Genomic DNA, 13,357 nt, shown 5'->3' on the forward strand with positions numbered 1-13,357 from the left:
GATAAGAAAATTAAAATCGGAGGGACATTCCATAGCTCCCTTTACCCAACAGGACGATAGGAAGGGAGTTCGCGGGGTCTTTTCGTGTCTGTTCTCTTGTGGTTGGGAAGGGGACAATGGTTTAATTTTAAAGTGGCTTTCTTCACATTCTTCCCCCCTTTAAATGAAATGAATATATATAACACGAGGAATATTTATTTAAGGATTATCGAGCAAAAAAGAATGTCTTGTTGGAGATTCTGATGAGATCCATTGATCAATAGTGGCCAAATCAGATTGTTCAAGACATTCCAGTGTTCATGAATTTGGGTACTAGCCCTGCTCTTTCTACGAACCTACCTAATTTCCCAAATGCTTTTTTTAGAAAAGACGAATGTATATAGACTCCTCAGAACTGTATCTTGGTCAATTGTTCAAGCTCCGCGATCATATGATCTTTCGAGATCCACGTCAGAAAAGACTGAGAAGAATGTCGTGGGGTTACTTCCGCCACGCCACTCAACTGATAATCAAGCAATATGTGAGATCCGTGAGGGGGGGGGGGGGGGGGGGGGGGGGGGGACAAAATTGTAATGGTGAAAGAGATAGAGAAACGTAGGAGATAGAGTCGGAGGAGGTGGCTTTGCATTATTAGAGTATGGAGGCTACAAATTCATTTCATGGATTGGTGGGTGGACAATGGACATGACCTTTTGTTCCTAGTACTCCCATTCAAGAATCAAGAACGGGGCCATGGTTGCATTATGATCCACCAAAAACTATTATATTATTATTGCAATTAAAGTAAGGCATTATGCCCGTAAGGCCAATAATATGCACAAATGATTAGAATGGAGAGTAAAGACAAGAAAAAGAAAAGGAACCGACTTTTTCCCACTTTTATTATGAAATATTCCATCAACCTTCATGCATGTACATGTAGTAGGAATAAATCTATCGAGCTAGGTTAGAAACATCAGCTAATTCACCTGCTCGGTTGAGTTAAAGGCAAGACCATTCACATTCAATAGAAGTGCTTCCAAGGAGTGAATATATGTGATCCTGCCTCAATGATATTCGAACTCTGAGCGACTTTTGTGGACAATTACTCACTTAACTATCAGACCGAACCTATTTACGTCGGGAATTAGATATATGAGTTAGGCATGGAACATGAAATGTGTCCTCATTGAACCAAATTGACATGGTGACACTCGTGGCAATTTGGTCTTCTTTGGAGCTATATGGCTCCTTTCTCAGATTCTCTCACATCACATTTTGTCTTGGGCATGCCTTAGTTTTTGCAGACAGTTCGGCGTTCAATCATCCACGATTGGGTCCTTTTAGGGGAAAATACAAAAACAATGCTGCCCTATTTTACCCTTTTAATCCCCTTTTTCTATTTTGATGCCTTTTTGTATTGTTTGCCACTAACTGATGCAGCTCTCGATTTCGTTTGATTGACACGAAGAGAAAGGAAGTGCAATCATCAGCTAAATCAGGAGTCTCGGTCCCTTGCGAACGTGCGCAATAAAATCACAACCCAATGGTATTGTTAGTCTCGGCCCAAGTTGGCCCACCTTGTTCAGGTTACGGGTTATTCAATTTCGTTTTATGGGAGGTCGTGATCGACCGAGCTTCGCATCGGTTCATCAAGGTCGTCTTATTTTGACAATCTTTATAAGATTCAATGAACCAAAAGCATCTAGAGTTCGTCCTCACATGTGAATGGATAATTGCGAGCTACACATCATTAGCATTTGACAGGCCCAAGAAGAAGGGAACGATATCGAGAAAATCATCAAAACGCGTCATATGTACTTAGGATGTTGATCCACAGAATTCATCAAGCTCGCCCAAGTCAGATGACGGTCTGGCAGGGTAACTCAGCAAAATGACATCAACCTTGACATCTTGACTGCTATCAAACCACGTTCACTTCCGAGTACACCAAGGATCAAACAGAGGGGAAGCACTTGTTCAGATTAAAAGGCAGGGAATAGAACTCCTCACTTCTCGTATCCAACCATGTTCACTTCCGAATACACAAGGATCAAACCGAGGGGAAGAACTTGTTCAGATTAAAGGGCAGGGAATAGAACTCCTCGCTTCTCGTATCTGTCTTGAACGAGCGGAACCTCTCCCACCAGTGCATTCCCCTGTCTCTCTTAGTCGCCGAGTCCTTCTTATGGTGAAGCATGGCATCTAGGAATAATGCCAGCAGTCCCGCAACAAACGCCTCGGATGAGAAAGGGACATTGATCATGTCGTTGAACTGCAAAACAACAAGAGAGAACAGTAACTCTTGGGCCTTCCATTTTATTGGCCTGAGCTCGTAATCAAGTTAGAACAAAGTGTATGGGAATAGTTTTTGATACCCATCTTGCGCCAGTGTGGACTGGACCATAACCATTAACTGCCGTGTACTCGTTGAAGTACTGGGGGATGGACAGGCCCATGAAGATGGAGAAGCCTAAGATGAACTTCGTCCTGAAGCTGTTCAGGTTGCAGAACTGAAGAAAGCCGAGACCCGCCGAACCTGCTCATTGGTTGACAAGAAAGTAGTTAATGTCGGACTATGAAACAGCTACTTAAAAGGGGAAACAACTTAAGTTGCATCAGTTATAGTACAACACGTACCAACATAGGCAAAGAAGAGGCAGTAGAGAGCCGCAACGATAGGTGCAGGAATCGAAGCAAAGACAGCCCCAAACTTCCCTGCATGAGCATGTACATTCCTAGCATGATAAATCAGAGTGAAGTTCAAAATGAAATACTCATCAGAAATCGGAACCTACCAAGGATTGAGAAAAATATCATGAAACCAGCCGATATTTGGACAACCCGTCTGCTGCCAACACGCGTCAGGGCTAGAAGACCAGCATTCTCCCTGCATTAGTGATGTATAAGCAGTATGAAACTAAATGCTCTATAATTTTCAGTAATCGGGCTTCGAGGTTTACTGAGAATTATATATCAAAGTCCTCAGACAGGAGACTTACACAGCAACTGATGATCCGATTCCAGTTCCGAATATCCCGCTGGCCAAAATGCCCACTCCCTAAAATCAATAGGATGAAGAACCAAAAATGAGTGAAAGCATAGAGTGCAGGGAAAATAGAAAGTTACTCCCAATTTAATGACTTAAAATTAACCATAAGTCAACAAATAAACGAACTGTGCGATTTATACCTGCCAACCAACGCCACGGCTAAGAATGGAAGGCGGCAATGGAGTTGCACTCGCATATCTTGACACAGCAATGAAGGCACCAGTTGACTGTTCATAAAAATTTATGTGAGGTCAATGAAAAGGTCCCAACAGATACCGTGCACTGTTGTCAAATTAGTTATGAAATGAAACGAGGCATTGGATATCAGAGAAAAGTAGACAGTTAATCTCAGAACATGAATAAAGGGGATCAACCTCCACAAGTGCAACAAATGAAGCAGCCATCATTGCGAACGACTCTCCAGCATCAAAAGTCGGGGCTCCCCATTGGAATGGATAAGGGAATCTTATCCTGCAAAAGATATTACCCAAAGCAGCAAAACCATTAAATATCGAATTATCATATGGACAAAGACCGTCTTATATCTAAAGTTTTGCTGACCCTACTACTGATCATGCAGAGGAGATAATCTTACCATGGAGCTGCACCGATAATTCCAGCACGATCAGTTCGGCAACTTTGTTGAGTCTTAGGGCCTGTATTCTTATAGGCCCCACCCACGGTGAGCAGATGAGCATACACCCAAACAATTATCACCGAGAATATAACGGCAAAGCGATCGAAGACATGCCTCTCCCCACGTATCATATGAGGAATGAACTACAAAGTTCAACACCAAATGTTATGATCCTCAACTGTACAATAATGAGTTCTGGGATCACTGAAGGTCTAAATTACCTGAGAAAAGATGATCAGTAGGATCAGCTGAGGCAACCCGATCTCCACACATTTTGCAAGCTGGGGCAGATACAAAGCCAGTATAAATGTGAAAAGCGGGAAAATAGGAGCGATTATAATGTGAGTGATACGCAAATTACTTACCACGGGAAACCCAAGCTCATACAGCCCAAATCCTGAGAGGGCAACCAATGGGACAGCTGAGAGTGGGCTCAGGAATCTAGTCCAGTGCAGAAACAAAATGAATTAGCATATCATTCAATCTGTTTGTGATAGATAAATTACCACAGGATATGACTGGAAACTGCCAAGCCTCTATTTGCAGGTTGTTCAAGTTATGAACTATTCCAAGAACAGGAATGCGAACAAATAGAACTCTTATTTTTCTTTTTAAATCTGTGCAAATAGTTCCTAGAACATTTCAACTTTTCATCTTAGGATTATGATAAGGCATGAATAACACTGTTTAGTTTGGACCATAGTTTGAAATGAAGGAGATCCGAACTCGTGGTGAAACTGTGGAGTAACAACTCTAACACAAGCTTGTGAGTGTTCATGTTGTGAACCTTGTGACGTTTCGCCACAGGCCACTGAAGCCAACAACAATCTGAAGAGTTGAGGAAACAATTAACGCTCCTTGAGTTCCTCGCATTATCTTCTCGAATTTCTGCAAAGGAGCACAAGGATTGAATTGACTTTTCAATGAAAACGAAGGAGCATAAGAGAGGGAAATTTTCAAAATCCGCATTATTTCCGGTAAACAACCTCCTGAGGATTCAGAATGTTGCTGTATCTGCCAGCAAGTATGATCGAGATGGTGGTGGGCACGAAGGTATATGAAGCGCCTATAACAGCTGGTAAACGTGTCCCAAATAGAGTCTGAAACAAAGTGTTGAGACCCGCTACGAAGAGTATTGTCTGAATCATCTTTGCCTTTTCCTCCTGAAGAAGTGATCAAACTTTTAGTCTTGAGTATCAAAAAGAGGGAACATAATTTAATTGCACTAAGAACTGAAGGCTTACATTGCCTCCTCCCATCTGAGGAACAAGTGAAGCAGGAATGAGGACAGTTGTGCCTAGCATGACCAGATAATGTTGGAACCCAAGAAGAATAGCTTCCGCTGCATTAAACAACAACTCCATGAAACTCACAAACGCAGCCGGTATTCCCAGAGCCTCTCATGATACCTCTAGCTAGGAAGTTTGAAAAGGTTAAACCAAATTAATTGCCCAATCGACTTCCACGGTTTCCTAAATGAAAATCAGATCAGATGATAACCGGATTCCCTTTTGCCTTTGAATGTGAAGAAACAACATGCTAAAACTAGATCTTGCTTTTTTGAAAAGCTATGTAATAATTAAGGTAAGCAATGGTGTTTTCATTTGGAAAATATTTTTTGTGGCAATCAATCAGTAACTAGACCAATCTTTGCTGATCACATCACGCAGACATGCACCATCAATGATCCTCTGTCAAACAGAAAGCTGGGAAAATCCTACTACATGGACACAAAAATATAAGATCACACACGCACAAATCCTAAGCTTCCAATGAAACAGGGACGTGCCTGAAAACGGAGAACAACAAAAGCAGAACTGCAAATAGAGCGAGTAACGATGAAGATGGAACGGGACTCACGCCAAGGAGGGGGACTGGTGATGCAGTAAGAGATGCTGGGAAGCTGCTCCTTCACCGGATGTGGCTGCAGCTCCTCCTGTTTTGGTGGTGGTGCTGCTCCTCCACCTCCTGCCATACTTCTTCTTCTTCTGCTCCTCCTCCTCCTCCTCCTCCTCCTCCTTTCTGCTCCTCTTCACTCTCTCACTGACCCACAAAGCGATGGATCAACCCAATAATCCTAACACTGCAAAGCTACCCAAATCTCCAAACAAAGAAGCCCCCAAGTCACAAAATCACCCAAACCTCAACGCAGACATAGAATCAGCAAAAATTGAAGAACACCCAGCAAGGAGTAGATTGCGGAGGAAGAGCTTTGCCAAGTTGATGAGCATAAGAACAAGGAAACAGCTAGGAGCGTCTAGCACAATGTGGGCTCAGTAAAAGCAACAGAAATGATTTGCTGAACCCAATAAAAAGCAAATCCCCCCACACAACCTTGACGACCAAGAAACATAAAATAAAGACCGCAAGTGAGAAGTGAGAAGAAGGTGACCAAGCAAAGCAAAACCGACAATGCAAAAGCAAGAAAGAAAGAAAGAAAGAGACCCAGACCCCTTCCCTCTCTCTACCTCTGAGGGTAATGAGAAGAGAGGGAGGGAATGAGGGAGGGAGGAGGAAGGAGCTTGGAGGGAATCTCTCTTTATTTGCTTTGTTTCTTTTTAGTATTATAATGCTAAGTCATTAATACACAAACGCGAAGGTAAAGGGGTCAGGTCTGAGCTTCTTTTCTTCATTCACCCATAAAGATAAAGCTCTCATCACTCCTTTCTTTTTTGCTTAAAAGCATATCTCTGGGATGAGAGCAGTCGTCACCTTTTCCACCATTTCTCGAGTCTCGCAGCAGACTCGAATCAAAATCAAAGGACCCAATAGAATAAAATGGCAGGTCGTCTTTTCAAATTTGCTCAGACACTGCCTCGCTCTCACTGGTCGCTGTGAGGGTGCAACGACACGGCTTTCGGGCTGCTTCCACATTTGCTGTGTCCGAATATCATAAACGGCAGAACGCCGACAAGTCGGTGCCCAAGCTGGTAACTTTTTCGCTGAGAATGAGGGAAAAAGCCATTCAACATTTATCCCATCGGTGACCGCCATTGAATTTTTGCAGTACATCGTGGATCCAAGATTAAACCTTTAATCATTTCCCTTCATGGGTTGCATTGAATTTTGGTAGGGAGATTGTATAAGCTCCAACTGGGTCGCCGCTCCTTAAGAATGCCGTTGGTGGAGCTCGGCTGCTTAGGGAGAGCCTCGAGAATGTGGGCAAATTCGCATAGATAGTTAATATAAGGTGAGCCGAGGAATTGGGAAGTTTCATTGAGGGGCTGCACGTCGTGGAGAATAAGATGCTAATCGGAAACTCCACTTGGGAGCTGAAATGGATATCGCATAAGCTCCAGTTTTGCACTTTTTGAGGAGCATATATTCATGTCGAGACCGGGTGATTTATCTTCACAAGACCTCAAGCTTCTTAGTCATTGCAGTCACCATCAAAACATAGCATCTCCCCTCCGGCTTATATTCCGCTCCGTCATTATCTTCAAACACAGTTCGTATTAAAGGGGCTAAGATGCTTGGATTCGGCCAAGAATCCGAAACAGTTCTATTCCAGAACAATCCTATTGCCATAGCCTACAACTTCTTATCATTCCCTGTCTATTTCTTCGGAAGCCAGACATATCTTTCTATATATTTTGTTTCTAAGCATGAATTGGCACATCACAGTCACAATGATGCGAACATAATAGTAGAGATAGAAGAAACAAGTCATTTTGCAGTAACACACAGCAGAGGGCATGTAAAGTTATGAGTGAAAACCAAATGGTACATCGTGTTCTCATCATCAGCACCAATTCCACAAAACGCTCACAAAATGACATGCCTGCCACAATTAAATTATCGGAAAGTAAATTCCTCAATACTGCAGCAGAACCCCCGAGTTTTCGACAAACAAACGGCATTTCATAACACGAGGTCGATATTAAGTGATAGCAGCATACAAGGAAGCAAACATCTCATGTTACAATTGCCAGCTGTCGAGATGGTGGACCGTGAATCATGACTGGCCAGGTCGGGATTGCAATCTCTTTCTTTCAAACTCGAGCTGAAAAAGAAACAGAATTTTCGATCACTTTACGTACACAAGAAAGGAGGGAAGGAGAAAAGAATCTCTTGCTGAACTTCAAGGATCTTACTACTTTCTTCACTCGGTCATTGGCAGCAGGAGTGCCCCCATAAACGGAATCAGAGACATATGGACTGCTCACACGAACCTCATTCATGACCACTATGACAGTTTTGTCCCAACGAACTGGAAGCCTGATTGCACAAGTGAATCCGTGTAATCCGATCATTGACAAGCAAAAAAAGGAAAAGTAATCCAAAGATCGAGTTTAATCTGAACAGCAAACATAACCCGACGGTAGGAAGATTATCTTGAAAAATGCATTTTGTGTGGAAGGAAATTAGATATTCCTCCTGCAGTTGAGCATTAATTACATAAGATACCTCAAATACTTTCTTAACTAACACAGCTAAATAGTTACAAATTAGGAAGAAGATAAAGGAGAATCTGGAAATATTAAAACTCCTGGGCACCTTCACATATTTCCTATTTGTTACCCCAAATCATACCTGAGACATATTAATCTTTGCACAATAGGTTCATAACTAACACAAAGATTACTTTGACTGCAAGAATAATTCCAAGGTGCAGCTTCAAGACTTCGACAAATTTGCAACTCAGTACACATGGTCAACAGATATAATTAAAGTAGAAGTTAAGACAAATTTGCAACTCAGTACACATGGTCAACAGATATAATTAAAGTAGAAGTTAAGATTTTACGTGTTAGTGATGAATAGCTGCAGCATTTGTGATTCTAGAGTACTGTTTGCAATGTATTCCCAGATCACATCTGAGCCAATAAAATCTAGTTACAGGTCCATAACTACAAGAATGCACTCGAATTCAAATCAGCCAAACTACTATGACTATCACAGTAATTCGATCATTCACCCCAAGAAGACCATACATGATAGAACAAGTGGAAAGAACAACACATCTGTCATCAGGTGTATGGAGGAATGCTGATATAAATCGACAGCTTTCAGTTCATCATGTCACGGTATTGTTTTACATGCTTTCTCCACAATTTGATTTTCAGGACTAAATATATGTCCCTAGAGCTCAAAGCCTTCAACTTCAACATGTTAGCCCCCACAATGTGAGGAACCTCAACACGTCAGCCTTAAGTTCTAGTACAGTTAGGATACAATTGCCCGAAGCATCTAATAAACATCTTTCAGACATATACCTCCTTAAATTTTGCCACTAGAATGATCAATGCGTTAAGGCATAAAAGATACTGAAAAAGAGGTTTTCTTATGTTCTAACAATCGAGTGATCTCAACTAATTAATAGGATCATGGCCAGGCCACTATAATACAAGTCCTTGAATGTTTCTTTCTTCTATAAAATGGACAAACTGCAAATTGGGACTTGTACTGAAATGTAACAATAAAAAGTATAGCTCGAATGCATAATGCAGAGCATAGACTCTATCAAATAGAGGAATGCCACACAAAATGTAGTGTTCACATCTAAAAAAGGATGGATTCTCCAGGAGAACTTACGTCTTAGACAAAGCATCGAAAATCATCTGCGCTTCGCTAGTGACCCCAACACCTATCCTCTCAGCCTCAGCTTCTGCCTGCCTGAGAAGCCACAAAGGTAGAAACGCGGAATAGCCAAACCATTCAATCAAAATTCAAAGGATTTCAAGCATAAATTAAAAGAATTTTGAGTCCACAGAAATCCGACAAGACCTCAAGGCGAGCTCTTCTCTAGCTTGCAAGCTGTGCAGATCAATGTAGCATTTCTTGAGATCAAGGGGGTCATCACCGTGACCCAAGAAACTGAATTCCTTAATGTAATTGGCCTTGAGCAGCCTTATGTTCCGACGAGGACCCTGCTTCGCACCCTCTTGTGCCGCCTCATCGTCAAGGAAACTCATTCAATCCCTCATTCAGTAAACAGGAATTGCAGCAATGCAAACAAACACCCCACAAACAACATCCCAACAAACCATAATCCAAAAATTAGGAAGAAACTACTGCAACGCCCAAGGAAACAGTAAAGTCTAGGACTTGACAGCTGGAATTAAGAGCAAGCGGACGAAAGCAGAGGAGGATATGAAGTACGAGGATGTTGGAGGGCCGATCGTAGGTGACGACCTGGCCCTCGAACTCGTCGCCGAGGGTGGTCTTGACGGAGAGGAAGCAGCCCACCGCCGACTCGTCCGTGTAGCTGCTGCCTTCCATTACACAGAGCGAGAGGAGACGCGAGTAGGGTCGTCCTTCAATTCAACTCTTCCCCTCTTCTCCGCTCTGCTCTGTCAGACTTCTTTGCTTCTGCTTTCAGCTTCCGCTGCCGCTCCGACGTCAAGCCGACAGCACAGCACTGACTCGTCCATCGAGCTGCTCGGGCACGGCACGTAGAGTAACCTGCTTGGTCGGGACAAGAGGCACTTGGGCTGAGGCCCGGCCCGTTAATATATGATTGCGTGGTCCGGCCAGTTCTGTATGAAATTGGCCCAGCCCATAAGTCATGGGTTGGATTTTTTTTATTGGAACATATTGAGATACTGATGATCCAATGGAATTTGGATCTACGTTTTTTCTTTTTCTTTTTTACAAGAAAAGTTCATAAACCTAATACAATGAAATAAAATTTGAATCTACATTTTTTTTATCTAAATTATCGGCAAGATGCGATTTTGATTGCGATTAGTGCTATGCTTTTCATGTCATGCATGATCGGTAAGCTTTGACTTATTACCTTGACGGTGATGCTATACGCAACCACTCGAGATTGACTAATTGATCTTTGATATATCGGTCCCAAGATTCTTTGCAACCCATTGGCTGCAACTATATAATAGCATTCAGAGAATAAAATTGTAAGTACATTTACCTTGAGGAAAAAGGATGAAGTGACTACAAACAGGAGTGAAGTCAGGATTTTCATTCAAAGGCAAAAATGTTACTCGATATAAATATTATATAAATAGTTTTTAGGGGAATAAAATATTAATTTTACATAGTTTTGGAGCAAAATTTTAAAAAAATTCAAATTTCAGAGGGGACAATTGCCCACTCTGCCGATTAACCGGCTCCGCCCCACTACAAACCTGTTAGATCTTGAATAAGCTTACGCTGCCCTTTGAACTCTGCAATGGGACCGAATATCATGCATTTAACTAATATAATTCAAGTAATTGTACTTGATTGGGTCAGAGAGATAAAGAGAGCAGCGGATCCACCCTTTTGCCCATACTCGATTATTGAAAATTTTTGGCCCAAAGTAAGGAGAGCACGGAAGCCCCAAGTACAAGACCATACAAAGAACAGACAAAAACAACAGAAGAAAACCTAACCTTAGGCTTATGAAGAAACTTCTCAACTCCCAGTTCTTGAGCAAGTTCTCTTTTTTAGCTTTCACCCTCTCGTGGACATCGTGTCATGGGATTTTTCTAACGTGATCAGGTGACCCATGGTCATCACAGCCGTCTATCTGTGAGCCCTACGAGGAGTGGACAGTCATGATCCCAGTGTCACCTAACACCGGATCATATAAGTGGCTCCACGTATCATGAATTCACCTGCACAAACGATATGTCTCAAGGCTCTCCATGGTCTGTTGCTAGACCGTTGGAGGAGCTCCACACAGCTGAACCGGATTCATCCAAGACACCATTATCGTACAAAAAAGAACCGTAGACGAATTGGACACTTTAGGATGTGTTTGTTTTTTTAAATTTTTTTAACTCAACTCAACTCCACTTATCTTCAATTCAACAACACAATTATTTTTTTTTCATTTTTAATTTTTTTTAACGATTTAATTTAATTTTTAATATTAAATTATCTCAACTATTTATTATTTTTTCACAATTTAATAATACAATCATTACTTAATTATTATTTTCTCTTAACTATTTATTATTTTTTTATATTTTTCTCATAATTTAACAATATAATCATTACAAACCAATTAAAATTAAAACTCAACTCAACTCTACCCTAGATCCAAACGGACTCTTATATACTGCATTCCAATTGGGTAATGCGGAGTCAGCTCATTATCCTTCCCATGTCAGTCAACCTGTCAATCGATTTTGCTACGGACCCGAAGAGCTGAGCGAGCTCGAGCTCCATCAATGTCGGCAGCTGCTACAGCTCTCTCCCTCTCCTTCTCTTCCAATTCGCCTCCCCACCTGCATCTCCACCTCAGAGCCCACCCCTTCACTCCCCCGCCCCCTTACCTCCACACCCAGTTCTCCACTCTCCCTAATGTCGCCACCCGCTCACACTTCAGGCCCTCTTTCTCCCACTCCCCCTCCCCTCCCCACCTCCGCCCTCCACTGCAACCGCCGACACCTCTGTCCCGTTCCTAGACGACCCTTTCCGGCCCCTCAAGTTCCTGACCAACGACGAGTTCGAGAAGCTCAAGTTCTTGGAGAGCTACTCCTACTTCCAGGAGCTGAAATCCGGGCACCTGACGGTTAGGGTCATGAGGGCGGAGGAAATGGACGAGACGGTGAAGCTGCTGGCCGAGTCCTTCGCGGACTCGATGCTGCTGCCCCCTGGGTACGTGCCTCTGCTGCGGTTTCTGGTGAAGAAGTACTTGATTGAGAGGAGAAGCGTGATGCCCCATGCTGTGACTCTGATAGGGTTTTACAGAGAAAGAACAGATGAGGACGAAGAAGAAGGAGAAGAGCTGGCGGGGACTGTGGAGGTTTGCTTCGATAAAAGGGGTTCCAATGCTTCTCCTCCTTCGCCTACTCCCCCCAAGAACTCGCCGTACATCTGCAACATGACTGTGAAAGAGCAGCTCAGAAGGTAATCTCTATGTTCATTTGCTCTCTCAAAATGCAGAAAAGTCGGAGCTTTTCGAGTCCGATGGATCAATATTGTATTGGCATGTGTTGTTCGTGACTTAGTTGGTCTACGGTGATAAATGTTTGTGTATCCATAGGCAAATGGGCAATCTGAAATTTGTGATTTTTGATGTCTCATTGTGAGTTCAGGGCTTTTCTGTTCGGATGGATCAATATCGTGTTTCCATGTGTTTGTTGGTGATTTAGTTGCTCTGTGGTGATAGTTACATACATAGGCAAATGGGAAATCTGTAATTTGTGGTTTTGATGTGTCATTGTGGGTAAAATTTCACGTCTCTCAAGTGTATATTTTGGTTGAACTTTCAGGAAGCGCATTGGCTGGCACCTTTTGAAGGCCAGCGAGGAACTGATTTCACGGATGAGTTCTGAGAGAGAGGTCTACTTGCACTGCAGAATGATCGACCTGGGACCCTTCAACCTGTATATGAAAGCAGGTTACCAGGTCATCAAGACCGATGGATTCCTCGTCCTGCTGATGTTTCAGAGACGCAAACACTTGATGTGCAAGGAGCTTCCTCCTGTAATTGAGAGCTCTCTGGAGTTGGATAGCTCTGGCTCGAACAATGAACAAGTTCCCGATGTTGAGGAATCATGATTCGACTAGGTGAGCTTCCTTTTGTTGTTGACTTCATGCCTCCCCTTCTTAGCCAATGGAGCTCATGTCTCCCATTTTTGCTCTGTCTCCCTTTTCATGTGAATCGAGTATCTTTGTACAGTTTCCAAATTGTATATTACATGGTTTCCTATAGCTTCCATATATCCTTTCTTGCGATCCTTCTGCTGAAATGGAATCCATTGCACATCTTGAATTGAGCGGGTTAATGAAAT

General features: G+C 42.5%; 3 protein-coding genes across 7 annotated transcripts; 1 reads left to right on the forward strand and 2 right to left on the reverse strand.

Moving 5' to 3' along the window:
* Window positions 1-1,645: 1,645 nt before the first annotated feature.
* LOC116210926 (nucleobase-ascorbate transporter 6-like) lies at window positions 1,646-6,211 on the reverse strand. 3 transcript variants are annotated; one of them, XM_031545082.1, is made up of 16 exons: window positions 5,811-6,211; window positions 5,700-5,711; window positions 5,529-5,665; window positions 4,913-5,010; window positions 4,655-4,831; window positions 4,456-4,556; window positions 4,034-4,109; window positions 3,890-3,949; window positions 3,627-3,811; window positions 3,406-3,502; window positions 3,172-3,258; window positions 2,982-3,040; window positions 2,778-2,869; window positions 2,620-2,697; window positions 2,358-2,518; window positions 1,646-2,254 (listed from the first exon to the last, which is right to left on the reverse strand). In XM_031545082.1, exons 1-16 carry the CDS (start codon window positions 5,897-5,899, stop codon window positions 2,033-2,035), a joined length of 1,731 nt encoding a protein of 576 aa, XP_031400942.1. In that variant the 5' UTR covers window positions 5,900-6,211; the 3' UTR covers window positions 1,646-2,032. The 3 variants fall into 3 exon arrangements, with proteins under 3 accessions (XP_031400942.1, XP_031400944.1, XP_031400943.1); XM_031545084.1 differs by having other exon boundaries at window positions 5,700-6,211; XM_031545083.1 differs by having other exon boundaries at window positions 5,529-6,211.
* Window positions 6,212-7,337: 1,126 nt separating this feature from the next.
* On the reverse strand, window positions 7,338-10,047 carry LOC116210928. 3 transcript variants are annotated; one of them, XM_031545085.1, is made up of 5 exons: window positions 9,764-10,045; window positions 9,396-9,555; window positions 9,204-9,284; window positions 7,763-7,886; window positions 7,338-7,671 (listed from the first exon to the last, which is right to left on the reverse strand). In XM_031545085.1, the coding sequence occupies exons 1-5, from the start codon at window positions 9,888-9,890 to the stop codon at window positions 7,624-7,626; spliced, it is 540 nt and encodes a 179-aa protein (XP_031400945.1). In that variant the 5' UTR covers window positions 9,891-10,045; the 3' UTR covers window positions 7,338-7,623. The 3 variants fall into 3 exon arrangements, with proteins under 3 accessions (XP_031400945.1, XP_031400947.1, XP_031400946.1); XM_031545087.1 differs by lacking the exon at window positions 7,338-7,671 and adding an exon at window positions 8,416-8,485 and having other exon boundaries at window positions 9,764-10,047; XM_031545086.1 differs by lacking the exons at window positions 7,338-7,671; window positions 7,763-7,886 and adding exons at window positions 7,893-8,045; window positions 8,416-8,485 and having other exon boundaries at window positions 9,764-10,047.
* A 1,651-nt stretch (window positions 10,048-11,698) lies between these two features.
* On the forward strand, window positions 11,699-13,286 carry LOC116211999. Its single transcript, XM_031546568.1, is given in 3 exon segments — window positions 11,699-11,968; window positions 11,971-12,470; window positions 12,836-13,286. Coding segments are annotated over 3 exon segments (969 nt in total). The 5' UTR covers window positions 11,699-11,788; the 3' UTR covers window positions 13,125-13,286.
* Window positions 13,287-13,357: the final 71 nt, after the last annotated feature.

This window comes from Punica granatum, chromosome 6 (assembly GCF_007655135.1).
Source record: "Punica granatum isolate Tunisia-2019 chromosome 6, ASM765513v2, whole genome shotgun sequence".
In the NCBI taxonomy this organism is placed as follows: Eukaryota; Viridiplantae; Streptophyta; class Magnoliopsida; order Myrtales; family Lythraceae; genus Punica; species Punica granatum.